The sequence below is a fragment of the Salvelinus alpinus genome, chromosome 25 (assembly GCF_045679555.1).
Source record: "Salvelinus alpinus chromosome 25, SLU_Salpinus.1, whole genome shotgun sequence".
NCBI classification, from domain to species: domain Eukaryota; kingdom Metazoa; phylum Chordata; class Actinopteri; order Salmoniformes; family Salmonidae; genus Salvelinus; species Salvelinus alpinus.
In genome coordinates, this window is record NC_092110.1 from 20,777,537 (window position 1) to 20,791,460 (window position 13,924).

General features: G+C 44.9%; 1 protein-coding gene across 1 annotated transcript in view; it reads left to right on the forward strand.

The window, feature by feature from the left end:
- The window catches only part of LOC139553604 (latent-transforming growth factor beta-binding protein 2-like), a 154,712-nt gene that overhangs the window by 118,212 nt on the left and 22,576 nt on the right, over positions 1-13,924 (forward strand). The window contains exons 10-26 of the mRNA XM_071366120.1: positions 1,469-1,591; positions 1,699-1,887; positions 3,337-3,780; positions 4,419-4,438; positions 4,626-4,662; positions 5,174-5,272; positions 6,230-6,355; positions 6,822-6,950; positions 7,127-7,246; positions 7,555-7,674; positions 11,679-11,801; positions 11,987-12,109; positions 12,220-12,345; positions 12,463-12,588; positions 12,719-12,844; positions 12,942-13,067; positions 13,586-13,711. Coding sequence (XP_071222221.1) covers positions 1,469-1,591; positions 1,699-1,887; positions 3,337-3,780; positions 4,419-4,438; positions 4,626-4,662; positions 5,174-5,272; positions 6,230-6,355; positions 6,822-6,950; positions 7,127-7,246; positions 7,555-7,674; positions 11,679-11,801; positions 11,987-12,109; positions 12,220-12,345; positions 12,463-12,588; positions 12,719-12,844; positions 12,942-13,067; positions 13,586-13,711 — 2,283 coding nt within the window. The remainder of the gene's footprint in view (positions 1-1,468; positions 1,592-1,698; positions 1,888-3,336; positions 3,781-4,418; positions 4,439-4,625; positions 4,663-5,173; positions 5,273-6,229; positions 6,356-6,821; positions 6,951-7,126; positions 7,247-7,554; positions 7,675-11,678; positions 11,802-11,986; positions 12,110-12,219; positions 12,346-12,462; positions 12,589-12,718; positions 12,845-12,941; positions 13,068-13,585; positions 13,712-13,924) is intronic.

Genomic DNA, 13,924 nt, shown 5'->3' on the forward strand with positions numbered 1-13,924 from the left:
ACATCTATCACATGTCATCTAGGGCATCTATCACATGTCATCTAGGGCATCTATCATCTGTCATCTAGGACATCTATCACATGTCATCTAGGGCATCTATCATCTGTCATCTAGGACATCTATCACATGTCATCTAGGGCATCTATCATATGTCATCTAGGACATCTATCATCTGTCATCTAGGACATCTATCATCTGTCATCTAGGGCATCTATCATCTGTCATCTAGGGCATCTATCACATGTCAGCTAGGGCATCTGTCATCTGTCATCTAGGACATCTATCACATGTCAGCTAGGGCATCTGTCATCTAGAGCATCTATCACATGTCATCTAGGGCATCTATCATCTGTCATCTAGGGCATCTATCACATGTCAGCTAGGGCATCTGTCATCTAGAGCATCTATCACATGTCATCTAGGGCATCTATCATCTGTCATCTAGGGCATCTATCACATGTCAGCTAGGGCATCTGTCATCTAGAGCATCTATCACATGTCATCTAGGGCATCTATCATCTGTCATCTAGGGCATCTATCACATGTCATCTAGGGCATCTATCATATGTCATCTAGGGCATCTATCACATGTCATCTAGGGCATCTATCACATGTCATCTAAGGCATCTATCACATGTCATCTAGGGCATCTATCACATGTCATCTAGGGCATCTATCACATGTCATCTAGGGCATCTATCATATGTCATCTAGGGCATCTATCACATGTCATCTAGGGCATCTATCACATGTCATCTAGGGCATCTATCACATGTCATCTAGGGCATCTATCACATGTCATCTAGGGCATCTATCATATGTCATCTAGGGCATCTATCACATGTCATCTAGGGCATCTATCATATGTCATCTAGGGCATCTATCACATGTCATCTAGGGCATCTATCACATGTCATCTAGGGCATCTATCATATGTCATCTAGGGCATCTGTCACATGTCATCTAGGGCATCTATCACATGTCATCTAGGGCATCTATCACATGTCATCTAGGGCATCTATCATATGTCATCTCGGGCATCTGTCACATGTCATCACTTGCCAGTAGCTCATGGTTTTGATTACTTACACCCCATATTACTACTTGGGCACATGTCAATGTGTGAAGATGACAAAGAACTAACTTCATCCATCTTCTCTAGCTGTCAGAAACGTTGTAGAATACAACACATTTTTGTGTATGGGAGTCTGTAATAAATATAGACTTAGGGATGAGAGTAAGTAACTTATTCCTATACATGGAGGTGTGTAATTGGATATGAGTTCAATATTACATCATGAAAGAGGTTTTTGTTAGTCAGGTTGTTTTTTTTGCCATCCTGACACCAAAAACATTGCCTCGATGCCTTGTTATAACCCAACAATCAGATACTGTATTATTTATTTTATGTATTTATTTAACCTTTTTTAACTAGGCAAGTCTACCATGATGTGTTTTCTTCTCCTAGACATCAATGAGTGCCTGATGAATGGGATCTGTAAGAAAGCTGAGTGTCTGAATACCAGAGGAAGCTACAGATGCACCTGTAAACCAGGCTACATGCTGGACCCTGCCAGGAGCCACTGTGTCTGTGAGTACTCCTACTGTCTGTTGCTATGACTGATGGCCTGTCTGTCATATGGTCTTTCCTTGGTGTGTGAAGTCTGTCTGATGAAGGCGTAAATGTTTTTTGGACAGCGGACAAGGCTGTGTCGGACCAGAGGGGGATGTGTTACCGCTCAGCATCAGCAGGGACCTGCTCTCTGCCCCTCACCCAGCACATCACCAAACAGATCTGCTGCTGCAGCCGTGTGGGCACGGCCTGGGGCACGGCCTGGGGGACGGCCAGGGACACGGCCTGCGAGAGGTGCCCTCTGCCAGACACAGGTACCCACACACACAGATCCTACTTCTACCACTCTGTCTGTTGCGCTCTTTTTCTCTAGTAAATGTGGTGGAGATGGCCACTCCAACCTCGATGAACTGGTCAAATACTTTGATTACACTAGGTGAACATTTGTTGGCTGGGTTGGATTTGAAAGGTGGTATGAAATGTGTGATCGTAATGAAAGCATACGTGCTACTCAACACAACAGTCGTTCAGGCTTCACTCACCGTATTATACTGGCTGCCTCTGCCCGCCAGTCATGTAATGCAGTTCAAAGATAACCCAAAGTGTTTAATGTGGAATAAGCTCAAAACAACAGAACCTTCATATGTCAAAGCTGCATAATATTATAATAGTGGGAGTCAATCTTGTATCACACAGGTTCTTGGAGGGAAATGCCAGTAATAGTCCAGCTAGCAACCTCCCCCCCCCCAAAAAAAGAGTCAAGCCAAATGAAACATGGAAAATGGTTTTCATCCTATTTTATACTTGCAGATTTTATCTTCAAAGTCAGAGAAAATAACATTATTTAGAGTGGTGCCTGTTTCGGTGAGTGATTCATGGAGGTTGTCACAGATCAGATATTTGAGCACCTCCATGGTGCTCTGCCAGACTAGTACTCTACTCTGTGGCTCTGTGTGCAGATATAGTCCACATACAGCCTGAGTACCCTGAGTCAGACACTGGCTGTTGTATGACCTGACAATCTGTCAGAGCCATGTTGAACACAGAGAATCCCAACTCATTATTAGTAGTCTGGTAATAGGAGCACGTTGACTTCACATCATGTCAGACTTAAGGCTCTGATGTGTATAGAGCCACAAACCCCCAGCTCCATCCGCATTATAGACATCAGTCAGGAGACTATCATCATATCCACGCTTCCTGCACTTAACCACAATGCTATCAGTATTAGAGATTCTCCGTCCTTTATAACATTCGCCTCTGTTCCAGAGGCCTCTGTTCCAGGTCAGACAGGGGACAATACTGTTTAACTGTAATAGATTTACCCCTGCTGAAGTCTGTTGGGCTCCAACACAAAGAGATGCAATCACCCTCCTTTTATCTCTTCAGTCAGTCTTCTACTGCCCAGAGTTCAAAGGTCAGATATGTTACATGATCCTCTACTTCCCCCTTGGCACTGCCCTGAGTGTCTGACACATCCAAATCCACCCTGGGATACCCTCTCTGACGGCTGTCACTGCCCTGGCAACTCCCTCCCTGGCAATGGCTGAAACCCAATCGCCTTCACAGAGGAGAGACTACAGTATGGCATGCTGTACATAATGGTATTACACGGACGGCTTATGGTATTGCTGCGAACACCAGACAGAAATGCGATCCATAATTACTGTCTGGCAGCGTTTCATGTTAGCTCAGGAGCCCAAGGGGGGAATAAGGCCTTATGATGTTTTCTATGGTTCTTTGTTGCCCCTGTACGCCTGCAGATCATTTCAAGGAGATCTGTCCCGCTGGCCACGGCTACACATACTCGCGCTCCGATGTGCAGATCTCCCTGAGACAGCTGGAGGAAGAGGAGCTGAGGAGGACAGGTGTTTCCTGGGAGGCCCAGAACCCTAGCCACCCCCAACTGCCCCAGCAGCCAGCTCAGCCCCCGCAGCAGCTGCCCCACGTCCCACTGACCCCACAGATCCCACAATACCCACACCATCCACAGGAGATCCCCCAGACCCCACAGTACCCCCACCATCCACAGCACCCCCAAGAGCTCCCACAGCACTCCCACCATCCAGAGCACCCCCACCATCCAGAGCACCCCCAGACACCTCAGAACCCTCAGTACCCTCACACCGTACAACAACCCCGGTACCCTCTCCATCCAGACCCAGACACACAGCATCCAGCTGAGGAGACCCACAGCCAGCCACAAGGTGAGAACAAGGATATTATTATACATACTTTGTGGCGTTTGTGTCGACCACTGATAATATTATTTCTACAACACACTGTACTAACATTGATTTAAAGTTGCAAGGTTACACAATGGAAACCCTTTTAGTAGACAAGGATAAAGTAGCTATTTACACAGATGAAAACATCAACAGGATGTTTTTTATCCACAAATAACACCTTTATCCTCATCTACTAAATAGGAAACAGTATTTGCTTCCTCTATCTGTCAGAATACACCTCCCTTAAGTGTTTGAGCAGAGGACTTAATCCACACAGGTCAAACATCTGCGACTTCTGGATCTTCTGTGAAACATTCTTCTGATTTGCAGTTATGAGATAATTTATCGCCATAGCCCGAGCAAAATGATTTATAGATTGTGTCTTAATTATCTAAGATATCTATTCTCCCTTCTTTATTCCATGGACTGTAGTGTACATTATTATCAGAGTCCAGGTCTTCTCCCCGGCTTAAGGGATAAATGTTTTATTAGAAACAAAGACCTTAAAATGGCGTCTAAACAGTAAAATGCCAGATGAGAATGGTTATATGTGATAATGCAAACAGAATGTCAGCTTTCTCTACTGATAAAACGGCCTCTTCTCTGTCTCCTAACAGATGTGGAAATATTGAACCCGGTGAGTTCCTCTTCTCCAAAAAAAGCACATGCTTTTGAAATGTTTATTGTAGAAAAAGCTTCCAGCATCTCTGTAAGACACATATGGTATTAAGTCTTTCCATACAACATATGAAGAACATATTTGAGTTTGATGGTTATAACGTGTATTATAACCCAATTATAACCTATTCTTGCTTTTTCCACAGTCTCCTGTTGCGACAGACTCACCATTGAAGTACTCAGGTAATTTATCTAATTTCCAATTCATCAAAGAACCTTGTCACAATGGTGTCTATTCAGCCTGTAATTTACTGTGGTGTTTTTACACAGAGGTCCTGTAGATCATGGTGCATTGATAAAGCAAATGAGCACGCCAGAGAAAACAGAGGTTTTACCATGCAGTAAGGCACGTGGGGTCCTGATCCATTTTCTATGAATCGCTCACACACAGCACACAGCAGAGGCAGCCTGCGCCGGTACTCCACTGCCAATGACATTGATAAAGTATATAGGTTGAGTTGATCTATGAGTCCCGCTGATGTCTTTTATTGTTCTTTTTTTAGCAAGCAGAAAGGGCATATTTCATCTTTACATCCCTGCCATGCTACCGTAGGATGACCTGAGGATGACCTGAGTGATTGTCATGACATTGCCGGTTGGAAAAGCAGATACTATATCAGTGTCTCTCTCTCTCTCTTTCCCTCTCCCTCCCTCTCTCTCCGTCTCTCTCCCTCCCCCCAACTCTCTCCAGTAGATGTGGTAGAGAAAGTCACTCCTGACTCTCCCATCAACCTGGGGCCTGAGTCTGATGGCCAGCGTACAGCCTCCATCATCGTGGCCACTCAGGTCACAGGTGAGAGTCATGATCACAGTCCACTGCATGGCCACGCCACTTCAATGAAATTACGTTGAACCAACGTGGAATAGATGTTGAATTGACATCACTGTGCCTTCGACATCCACTGATGTTACGTTAGTAACAGTACATTAAGAGATGCAGTTTTATTTTGATTTGATGGGGTGATGGTCAGAAGAACAGTCTACTCATAATTCTCCCCAATAACTATTTAAATGATGACTTGCAAGTAAACTTTATTCTTTCTAGATACAGATGGGATTTCTCAATTAATTTGTGAGTTGTGTCCAACAGGCCTGTTTGATAGACATTTCTGAGAGCTGACCTGTAGTTTAGCAAGGGGAAGCAGAGCATGTGTTGTCCTCTTAGTGGACCCTCTCCTCCAAGCCAACTTGGCTTCAGGCTTCCGAGTAGCACAGAGGGTGAGAAGGGCGAGAAACCAGAGAGTGTGCCTTTTGGAAGAGATAAATGGACTGGACAGCTGCCAGGCGCTGGGCCTGCATGAAAAGAAGAGAGAGAAGACTGTGTGTTTGTGTGTGAGTGACTCGCGGTCATCCTATGGAGAGGGTCAGAGCTCTGAGCCAAACCCAGTAGCCCACCCTCAGCTTGTGCTTACAAGAACCACTTTGGACTGAAACAAACAACCGACAAGTCCAATGACAGGCTTAACAGTGCGTTGCCCTTCTTCTCGTCCTGACCCTTAATGCACACCCCCTGTTACAACACTACACCAACCTGTCCTCCCATCCAAGGCTCCACCATAAAACAGCCTGAACGTTTCCATGGAGAATAACATGTGGTGGACGAGTTCATTTTCTTTTCAGTAGATCGTGTTTAGGAAGAGTTGTGTACAAAGGGTTACCCAATAGGATCGGACGAACACGGCATGTCTATGTACTGAGGTATTGTATTGAATGTTCACACAGGTTACTCAGTGTCAGTATCTTCTCACAGATATTGACAAGTGCGCCATCACTCCAACCATATGTGGCCATGGGCTGTGCGTGCCAGTGCAGACAGGCTACACCTGCTACTGTGACCCCGGCTACAAGCTGAACGCGCTCCAGACCAACTGCATTGGTAAGACGGGAAGAGGCGGGCGGGTAAAGGGGGCTTCTCCGAGGGTTCTGTCAGCTCTCCATATCATTGTCTCAACACGAGCTTCGCTGTTCACACCACATACTATACAAGCACAGAGGCCTTGAGAAATCAAGAGCCAAGTGAAAGCAATCCCTGTGTTTATGTTGACCCGTTATGCGATGCCTGACAACACGGTCGGAGTGATCCAGAGAGCTGCCATGGAGCTTTAATCCGTTACCTCACTCTGCAGTCGCCGTCCAAGCCCTGCTCTGGGCCATCACGGAGGAATGCCTGCACTCAACTGCACTGTGGAGGGGCTCCAGAGTGAAGGGTTGGAAAGTGCAAGGTCTTCAGTGGTGAAATGTAACTGAAATGTAACACTCTGGCCTCTCCTCCCACTTTCTTTCTTTCTCTCTCTCTCTCTGTCTCTCTCATTCTCTCTCTCTCGCTCATTCTTTCTCTCCAGATGTGAATGAGTGTGAGGAAGACCCTTGTGGAGGGAAGGGCCGTTGTGTGAACACCTTTGGCTCCTACACTTGCCACTGCTACAGCGGCTACAACCAGGTCATCACCCAGAACAGGAAGTTCTGCCATGGTAAGAGGAGGAGGCAAAGCATGCTGGGTGCTGTAGTTTTAGCTGTAGTTTTCCTGCTCTCATACCAGAATAGAACTGGTAATGACAAATGCAGACAAGCAATGTTCCTCTTATGAGCCAGATTTGTAGAACAAGTCTTCTTTGTTACTCTGACTTGTTCGGGTGATTTTGTGCAGATATAAATGAGTGTGACATGGCCAACAAGTGCCAGGATGGGGACTGTTTCAACACAGAGGGATCTTACACCTGTGAATGCAAGAGTGGCTACGCCAAGTCCTGGAGGGGACAGTGTGAAGGTGAGTCCAGCACAGAGACAGATAGGCTTAACACTCTGAACTAACAGAACATCACACTGCAGCTTGGCCTGCGGTGTTTATTGACTGCCCTGGGTTCATATCCAATCCAGCCACAGAACAGCCATTGTTGTTTTTTCCTTAGTTCTGAGCCAATGTAGAGACTTTAAATTGGAGGCCGTACCGGAAGGAGGCTGTGTGCATGGGTATTGGTCTGTGTGTGTGTAAATGCAGACTGGATCCATCTAATCGAAGGCTTGTTTTAATGGTATTTCCTCACCTCCCCTCTCCCTCCCCTGTTCCCTGGCCAGATGTGGATGAGTGCCAGGACCCCCGTTCATGCCCCAGTGGAAGGTGTGTCAACGCCCCAGGCTCCTTCCAGTGCCAGGCTTGTGGCCCCGGGTTCAAGGCTGCCAGAGGGAGATGTCTGGGTAAGAGTGGCCTCCAAAGGCCACGCCTGGAAATGAACTGGGTTTCCCTCTTAAACTTCTTTATGATTGGATAATATTCCCCCAGCCTGCCTGGCACACTTTACGTGAGCAAAGCTTGCTGTTGGTAACACCAGAAATGACCAATAAGACGTCATCAGTGCAACAGTGAATGGTCTTAAGGACGTGTTGACAGGCCTGATACTCTACAGTTTGACATCAAATTGGACACAGCTGAATTAGATTTTTCACTTGTGTTTTAGCTCAAAAGTCTGGAGTCATTGAGGATTCTAGAAAAATGATCTCAGGGCTTGAGTGAGGGACTCCTAGACTAGGTCCTCTACTCTCTCACGTTTTAATTGTTTATTTTTTCCTTCAAATACAAACTTATACATATAACAACAACTTACAGACACACACAAACAATGACTACATCTTATCTGCCCAGACCCGCATGCTCACTCCCCCATCCCTCATTATTGTTTGCCACTTGGCCTAAATTTTAGCAATTCGTTTTTTCTCGGTCGCCCATGGTATTTCAAAATTACAATAATAAATCATTAGATTTTTCCATTGTGTCAATGATGGCGGATTGATTGACTTCCAAGATTTTAGTATACGTTTTTTCAAGATGAGTGATGAGAAGAAAATCGTCCTGCCCATTGGGTCTCACTACACCCCCATATGCCATGTGTTGAAATATGCAGACAGATGGATTCAAAATAAGTTTACATTGTAGTACAGTACTTCTGACAGCCAACTTTCTAGCTCTGCCCACAACTTCCAAGACTTTATAGCATTCCAAGAAAGCATGGATTATTGAGTCATTATTCGTTTTACACTTGAGACATGACTCTGCCTGTAGAATTTGTGAATTTCGTCTCTTGTATAAAAGATTCTAAACATTAGTTTATACTGGATTAGGCATAAATGAACTGTAATTTCATTAGTTGTGCTCCAACTTTCCCTCCATCTTGTGCCAACATCAGTTCTTTTTAAGTCTTGGTTCCAACAGTTTATATTTTTTTCTAAGAGATTGTCAGTTGGATAGGCTCTCTGCAAGGTTTTATATATCTTACCTATCATATGAATATACTTTTCTGACTCAAATAAGATTCCCTCGGCTGCTCTGATGTCCAAAAGTGATATGCAACTTTTAAGTTGCATGTATTTAAAACTATCTACATTGGTCAGTCCAAAATGTATTTTTAATTCTGCCATGGAAATACATGTATTTCCTGTTACCAAGTAATTTATGGTTTCTATGCCTTTAGTTTTCCATGTGGACCAATTCATTGGTAAATTCTGAAACGCTATCAAAGGATTGTTTCATAAGGTTGTGTTTTTAGGGAGTGATATTGGTTGTAGAATACGTTTCTTGTAGAATACGTTTCATTGTCTTCCATATTGTTGTAGTGTTCTTAACTATGAAGTTGTTCATGTTCTTAGCTTTATCCTTTGAAAGTAGACACGACTGAATTATATTTTTCACTTGTGTCTTAGCTCAAAAGGCTGGAGTCACTGAGGATTCTAGAAAACGTATTTCATGCTGTAATCCTCTTTTTAAAAGGCTTAATATTGGATGTTGTATTTTCAGGGGACTGCCACATCACCCCAACCACAGTGCAGAGTAGCAGTAGAGGCCTGGTGGGGCTTGAGTGATGGCAGTGAGTTAGTGACTCCTAGGCTAGGTCCTCCACTCTCTCACTCTTTCCCTTCCAGTGGCTCCATTATTTGTGTAATATCTGCCCCTCCTGCTCTCCCCACCTATCCCTAGCCCCCGGGGCCAGACCCATATTGTTTAAACACATCGCCTTGTTATTGCTGATCTTTTCATATCATCTGCTGCTGTAAAAGATTGTTTATAATACTTCATTTTGGGAGAGTCAAAATATTTTCCCTTGGCCACAGCCTTAAACAAACAGCCTATTATTTTTTGAATGGCTCTGGCCACTGCAGTGGAGTCCAGCAGGGCTAGGTCTTTAATACGGTGCAGGACTGGAGTGAGGACTGAGATATATGGAGGGGTCAATATTACCCCACTGTTAAAATGCCCTGTCAGACAAACAGGGCTGTGGTTAGTCACCTATAGCCCTGCCTCTGTTACACTATAACACCTCTATGAGGGTTTATACAGCTCCAATACACAGTCCATGACACACTATACAAGGTCTGTAGCATGCTGAAGGAGCCAACAAGACAGCGTAGCAACACAGCGTAGCAACCCCCCTAACCTTGAGGTGCTCATGTTACATAAGAGGCACTCCTGGCTGGTATTGCGTCATCTTCTCCCTCTCGCCACTACCACCCCCACTCATCCAGAAAAGGGTTGAATATTTGAGCTTCTGAGGTGATTCATTTGTCAAATTCAAGTTCTCCCAGTCAGTGGTGTAAAGTACTTAAGTAAAAAATACTTTAAAGTACTACTTAAGTAGTTTTTTGGGGTATCTGCACTTTACTTTACTTTACTAAAATTGTGCTATCTGGTTTGCTTAATATAAGGAATTTTCAATTATTTGTACTTTTACTTTTACTTTTGATACTTAAGTATATTTTAGCAACTACATTTACTTTTGATACTTAAGTATATTTAAAACCAAATACTTTTAGACTTTTACTCAAGTAGGATTTAACTGGGTGACTTTCACTTTTACTTCATTTTCTATTAAGGTATCTTATAATCAAGTATGAAAATTGAGTACTTTTCCCACCACTGCTTCCAGTCTGAACTCACATGTGAAAGGTGAACGTAATGTTCAGGCAGTTTTTGACATTTCTAAAATGTCTTGCCAATGATTCCTATGACTAAACAAGGCTGGAGCTTACCTCATGGGTTCTTTGATGACTTCAATCTGATTACTTTCCCTTCAAAAAAAGTACTACATTAGCTCCACTGTTGTCTGCTAAGAGGTCTTTAAACACATACAATCAATCCTCTCATAGCGTTCTATGTTATGATGTGGAGTATGACTAGCTGCTGAGAGGCACTTCCTCTGGAAATGAGGTGGAACACAGGAGTTAAATAAACCCCCACTAACAGGACCAGCAACAGGCTAATATCCACATGGTGAAGGAACTCAACTAAACCAGGGACCATGTATGCAAGCAGCAAGTGTGTTCCCCATGTTTGTTTCCAGCATCTGCCTTAGTCAATTGCCCGTACACTCTTTACACTCTTAGAAAACCTAAAAGGGTTCTTCGGCTGTCCCCATAGGAGAACCCTTTTTGGTGCCAGGTAGAACCCTTTTGAGTTCTATGTAGAACCCTTTCCACAGAGAGTTCTACATGGAACCCAAAAAGTTTAACCTGGAACCAAAAATGGTTCTCTTATGGGGACAGAACTAAAGAACCCTTATGGAATCCTTTTTTCTAAGAGCGTAGGACAGTAGTTGTAATCCAATTGGATAAGCCTAATTGGTTGTGCGATAGAGAGAACAACTCCAGTCCCATGTCAGGCTTATCGTAGAGGACTGAGAGATGCCAGGAGATTGCAGAAACAAAGTTTTGGGCCGTACTGACAGATGTCTGGCTAGAGCCACCGCAGGCGAGGCAAGGCACACACAAAGCCCTGCCTGTGTTCCACTGGATGTTTTCAGCGCTGTAGCCGTCTGTTCCTACTGTCTCATTCACCTCACATTAAAGCTGCCTGCACAGCTGTGTGGAGAGAGTTCAACTCTGCCCACTCAAACATCTCCATGCTCGATCCACACACGAGATAGAGCTGTCTGGCACATGCTTAGATCCATGAAATACAGTTTTTGTTTTACACCTTTTGGAGTCTACTTTAAAACAATGTTTTTGCATGATTGTTTCTACAAAAATAAATTGTTTCTGCCGTTATCCTGTGTATTGACTTAGAGCATGCAGGGGAAAAGAGTAAGGCAGGGCAATAGATAACGACAAACATTCACGGTAACAGTGTATTCCTACTAATCATGTCATGGGTTGTGGGTGTTTTTGATACCTGTCATGGTGACCTTAATGTTAGTGACCTGTCTCGCCCTCAGACGTAAACGAGTGTTTGGACCAATCGGTGTGCTTCCATGGTAGGTGTGTCAACTCCGAGGGCTCTTACAGCTGTAACTGTTACCAAGGATACCAGGCCTCTTTGGACAACAACAGTTGTCAAGGTACTTGTTTCTGAAAACAGTCACACATCATACATTTTCCAGGTTTGGTCTTAAAGTAACAGTTCTCTGAAGGGGCAATAGTGCTACTGAAGAAGCCTTAGAGGTCCAGGGCCTTTCAATAAATGTTAACAGTGAGGAGCAGTGGTGGTTTAACGAGGTCCTCCTCCATACTGTTTTTTCTCCAGATATGGATGAGTGTCTGCTCCCTGGTGCCTGCCTCCATGGCAGGTGTGTCAATCTGGATGGCTCCCACAGGTGCAGCTGTAACCCTGGTTACCAAACCACTCCTGACAGCAGGGCCTGTGAAGGTCTGTAAAGGATTAGATGTGTGGAATATGACTCTTCACGGTATAACGCTGTTCTCTTTGAGCCCTGAGCTCTCTGTGGCTTTTTTAATGCCTCATCATTGTTTTATTAGATGTCGATGAGTGTGCTACTCCTAATGTGTGCCCCGGGGGAATTTGCACTAATACCGAAGGTTCCTACTCATGCAAGAACTGCAGCCCGGGATTCCAGCGATCAGCGGATAGACAGAGATGTGAAGGTACTGTATGTAACCTGTACAACCTTTAGTGTTTCTGTCAATGGTATAACTACCATGTCAGACAGTGTGTAGCAACCTACTGTACATTCTTCATGGTAATCCGTGTCTTTGTTCCAGATGTGGATGAGTGCTCCCAAGCAGACATGTGTCTAGGAGGGGTATGTGCCAACACAGAGGGCTCCTTCACCTGCACCAGCTGTAAGGACGGATACAGGGTTTCCCAGGACAGGCAGAGGTGTGAGGGTGAGTCCAGTCAAAGCCTTCCCCAGCTGGCACATTCACCCACACCCACGCCTTCTAAGACTTGCCCTTTGTGTGTATCAACTGTATCAATAGTAAATCTTGTCTGTGCTGGTCTGCGTGTCTCCTCCAGATATTGATGAGTGCCAGTCTGGGTCTGTGTGTGCTAACGGAATCTGTCTGAACGCTGAGGGCTCCTACTCCTGCATCACCTGTCCCTCAGGCTACAGCGTCTCCCTTGATGGAGAGCTCTGTGAAGGTTTGTCCATCCTCCCTGATACCACATCTAATGGTCTGTCCTGAAGGAGTTGTATGTTGCTGACCAGTCTGAGTTTGTTTGTTACTTATTGGAACAGATATTGATGAGTGTGTGCTGCCCACTACGTGCCCCAAGGGAACATGCACCAACACAGAGGGTTCTTTCATCTGCACCACCTGCAGGCCAGGCTACAGAGTGACTGAGGATGGGCTGGAGTGTGAAGGTGTGTTACGGTATGCTGTGTAAGGATGTTAGGTTCTGCCCTCGGCCCTGCGTGTGTCAGATGTAAGAGAGTGTGCCAGGTTATGACCCACTGGGCCCTGTGTGAGTCCAGCCAGGCCTCTCTCTCACACGTTGCCTGTGTTAACAGCAGGCTCAGGTTGTCTGTAAATGGCATCAGGTGTGACGACTTGGACACAAAGCCCCTCTCCTGAGCTAAAGATCCCAAAATACTCCTTCCAGACATCACATCATAACTGGGTCCTGGATCCCTCTCCCTCTGGCACCATGTGTTCAAAAGAATGAGCCATAGGCCTCAAATAAAACACAGTGAAGTCAGCCAGTCCCACTGATAGATCAGCTGGAGAGATAGATGTGTTGATAGTGGAACTTTTTGCCATATCATTTATAAAATGATTACATGCGGCACACTGTCATGTTTTCCACCAGGCTTGCTGTCCTCTGCTACAGCTCAGGGATGTAGTTAACAGGGCTTCTGTCTGTCTCTGTCCTGTTGTTCAGATGTGGATGAGTGCTTGGTGGCTAACGTGTGCCCAGGCCAGCTGTGTAGGAACAGTCCTGGATCCTTCTCCTGCAGGAGCTGTGGGACTGGCTTTACCCTGTCTGAGGATGGCTCCCACTGCATGGGTAAGACTGCCTAACTAACCTCTGGAAAACACTCACCCCCACCCTCCCCTTCTTCTCCCCAAGAGGAAGACTACAGATCCAGTCCGATATTATTCAATGTTATTTCATGGAAGGGTGGATCGAGACTAGGAAGAAGATCTCCTTTTTGAAATGTTTTGCTCTGGGAAAATCCTGAAAACAAGTTCAATTCAGATTTTGATTGGGTTTTAATGG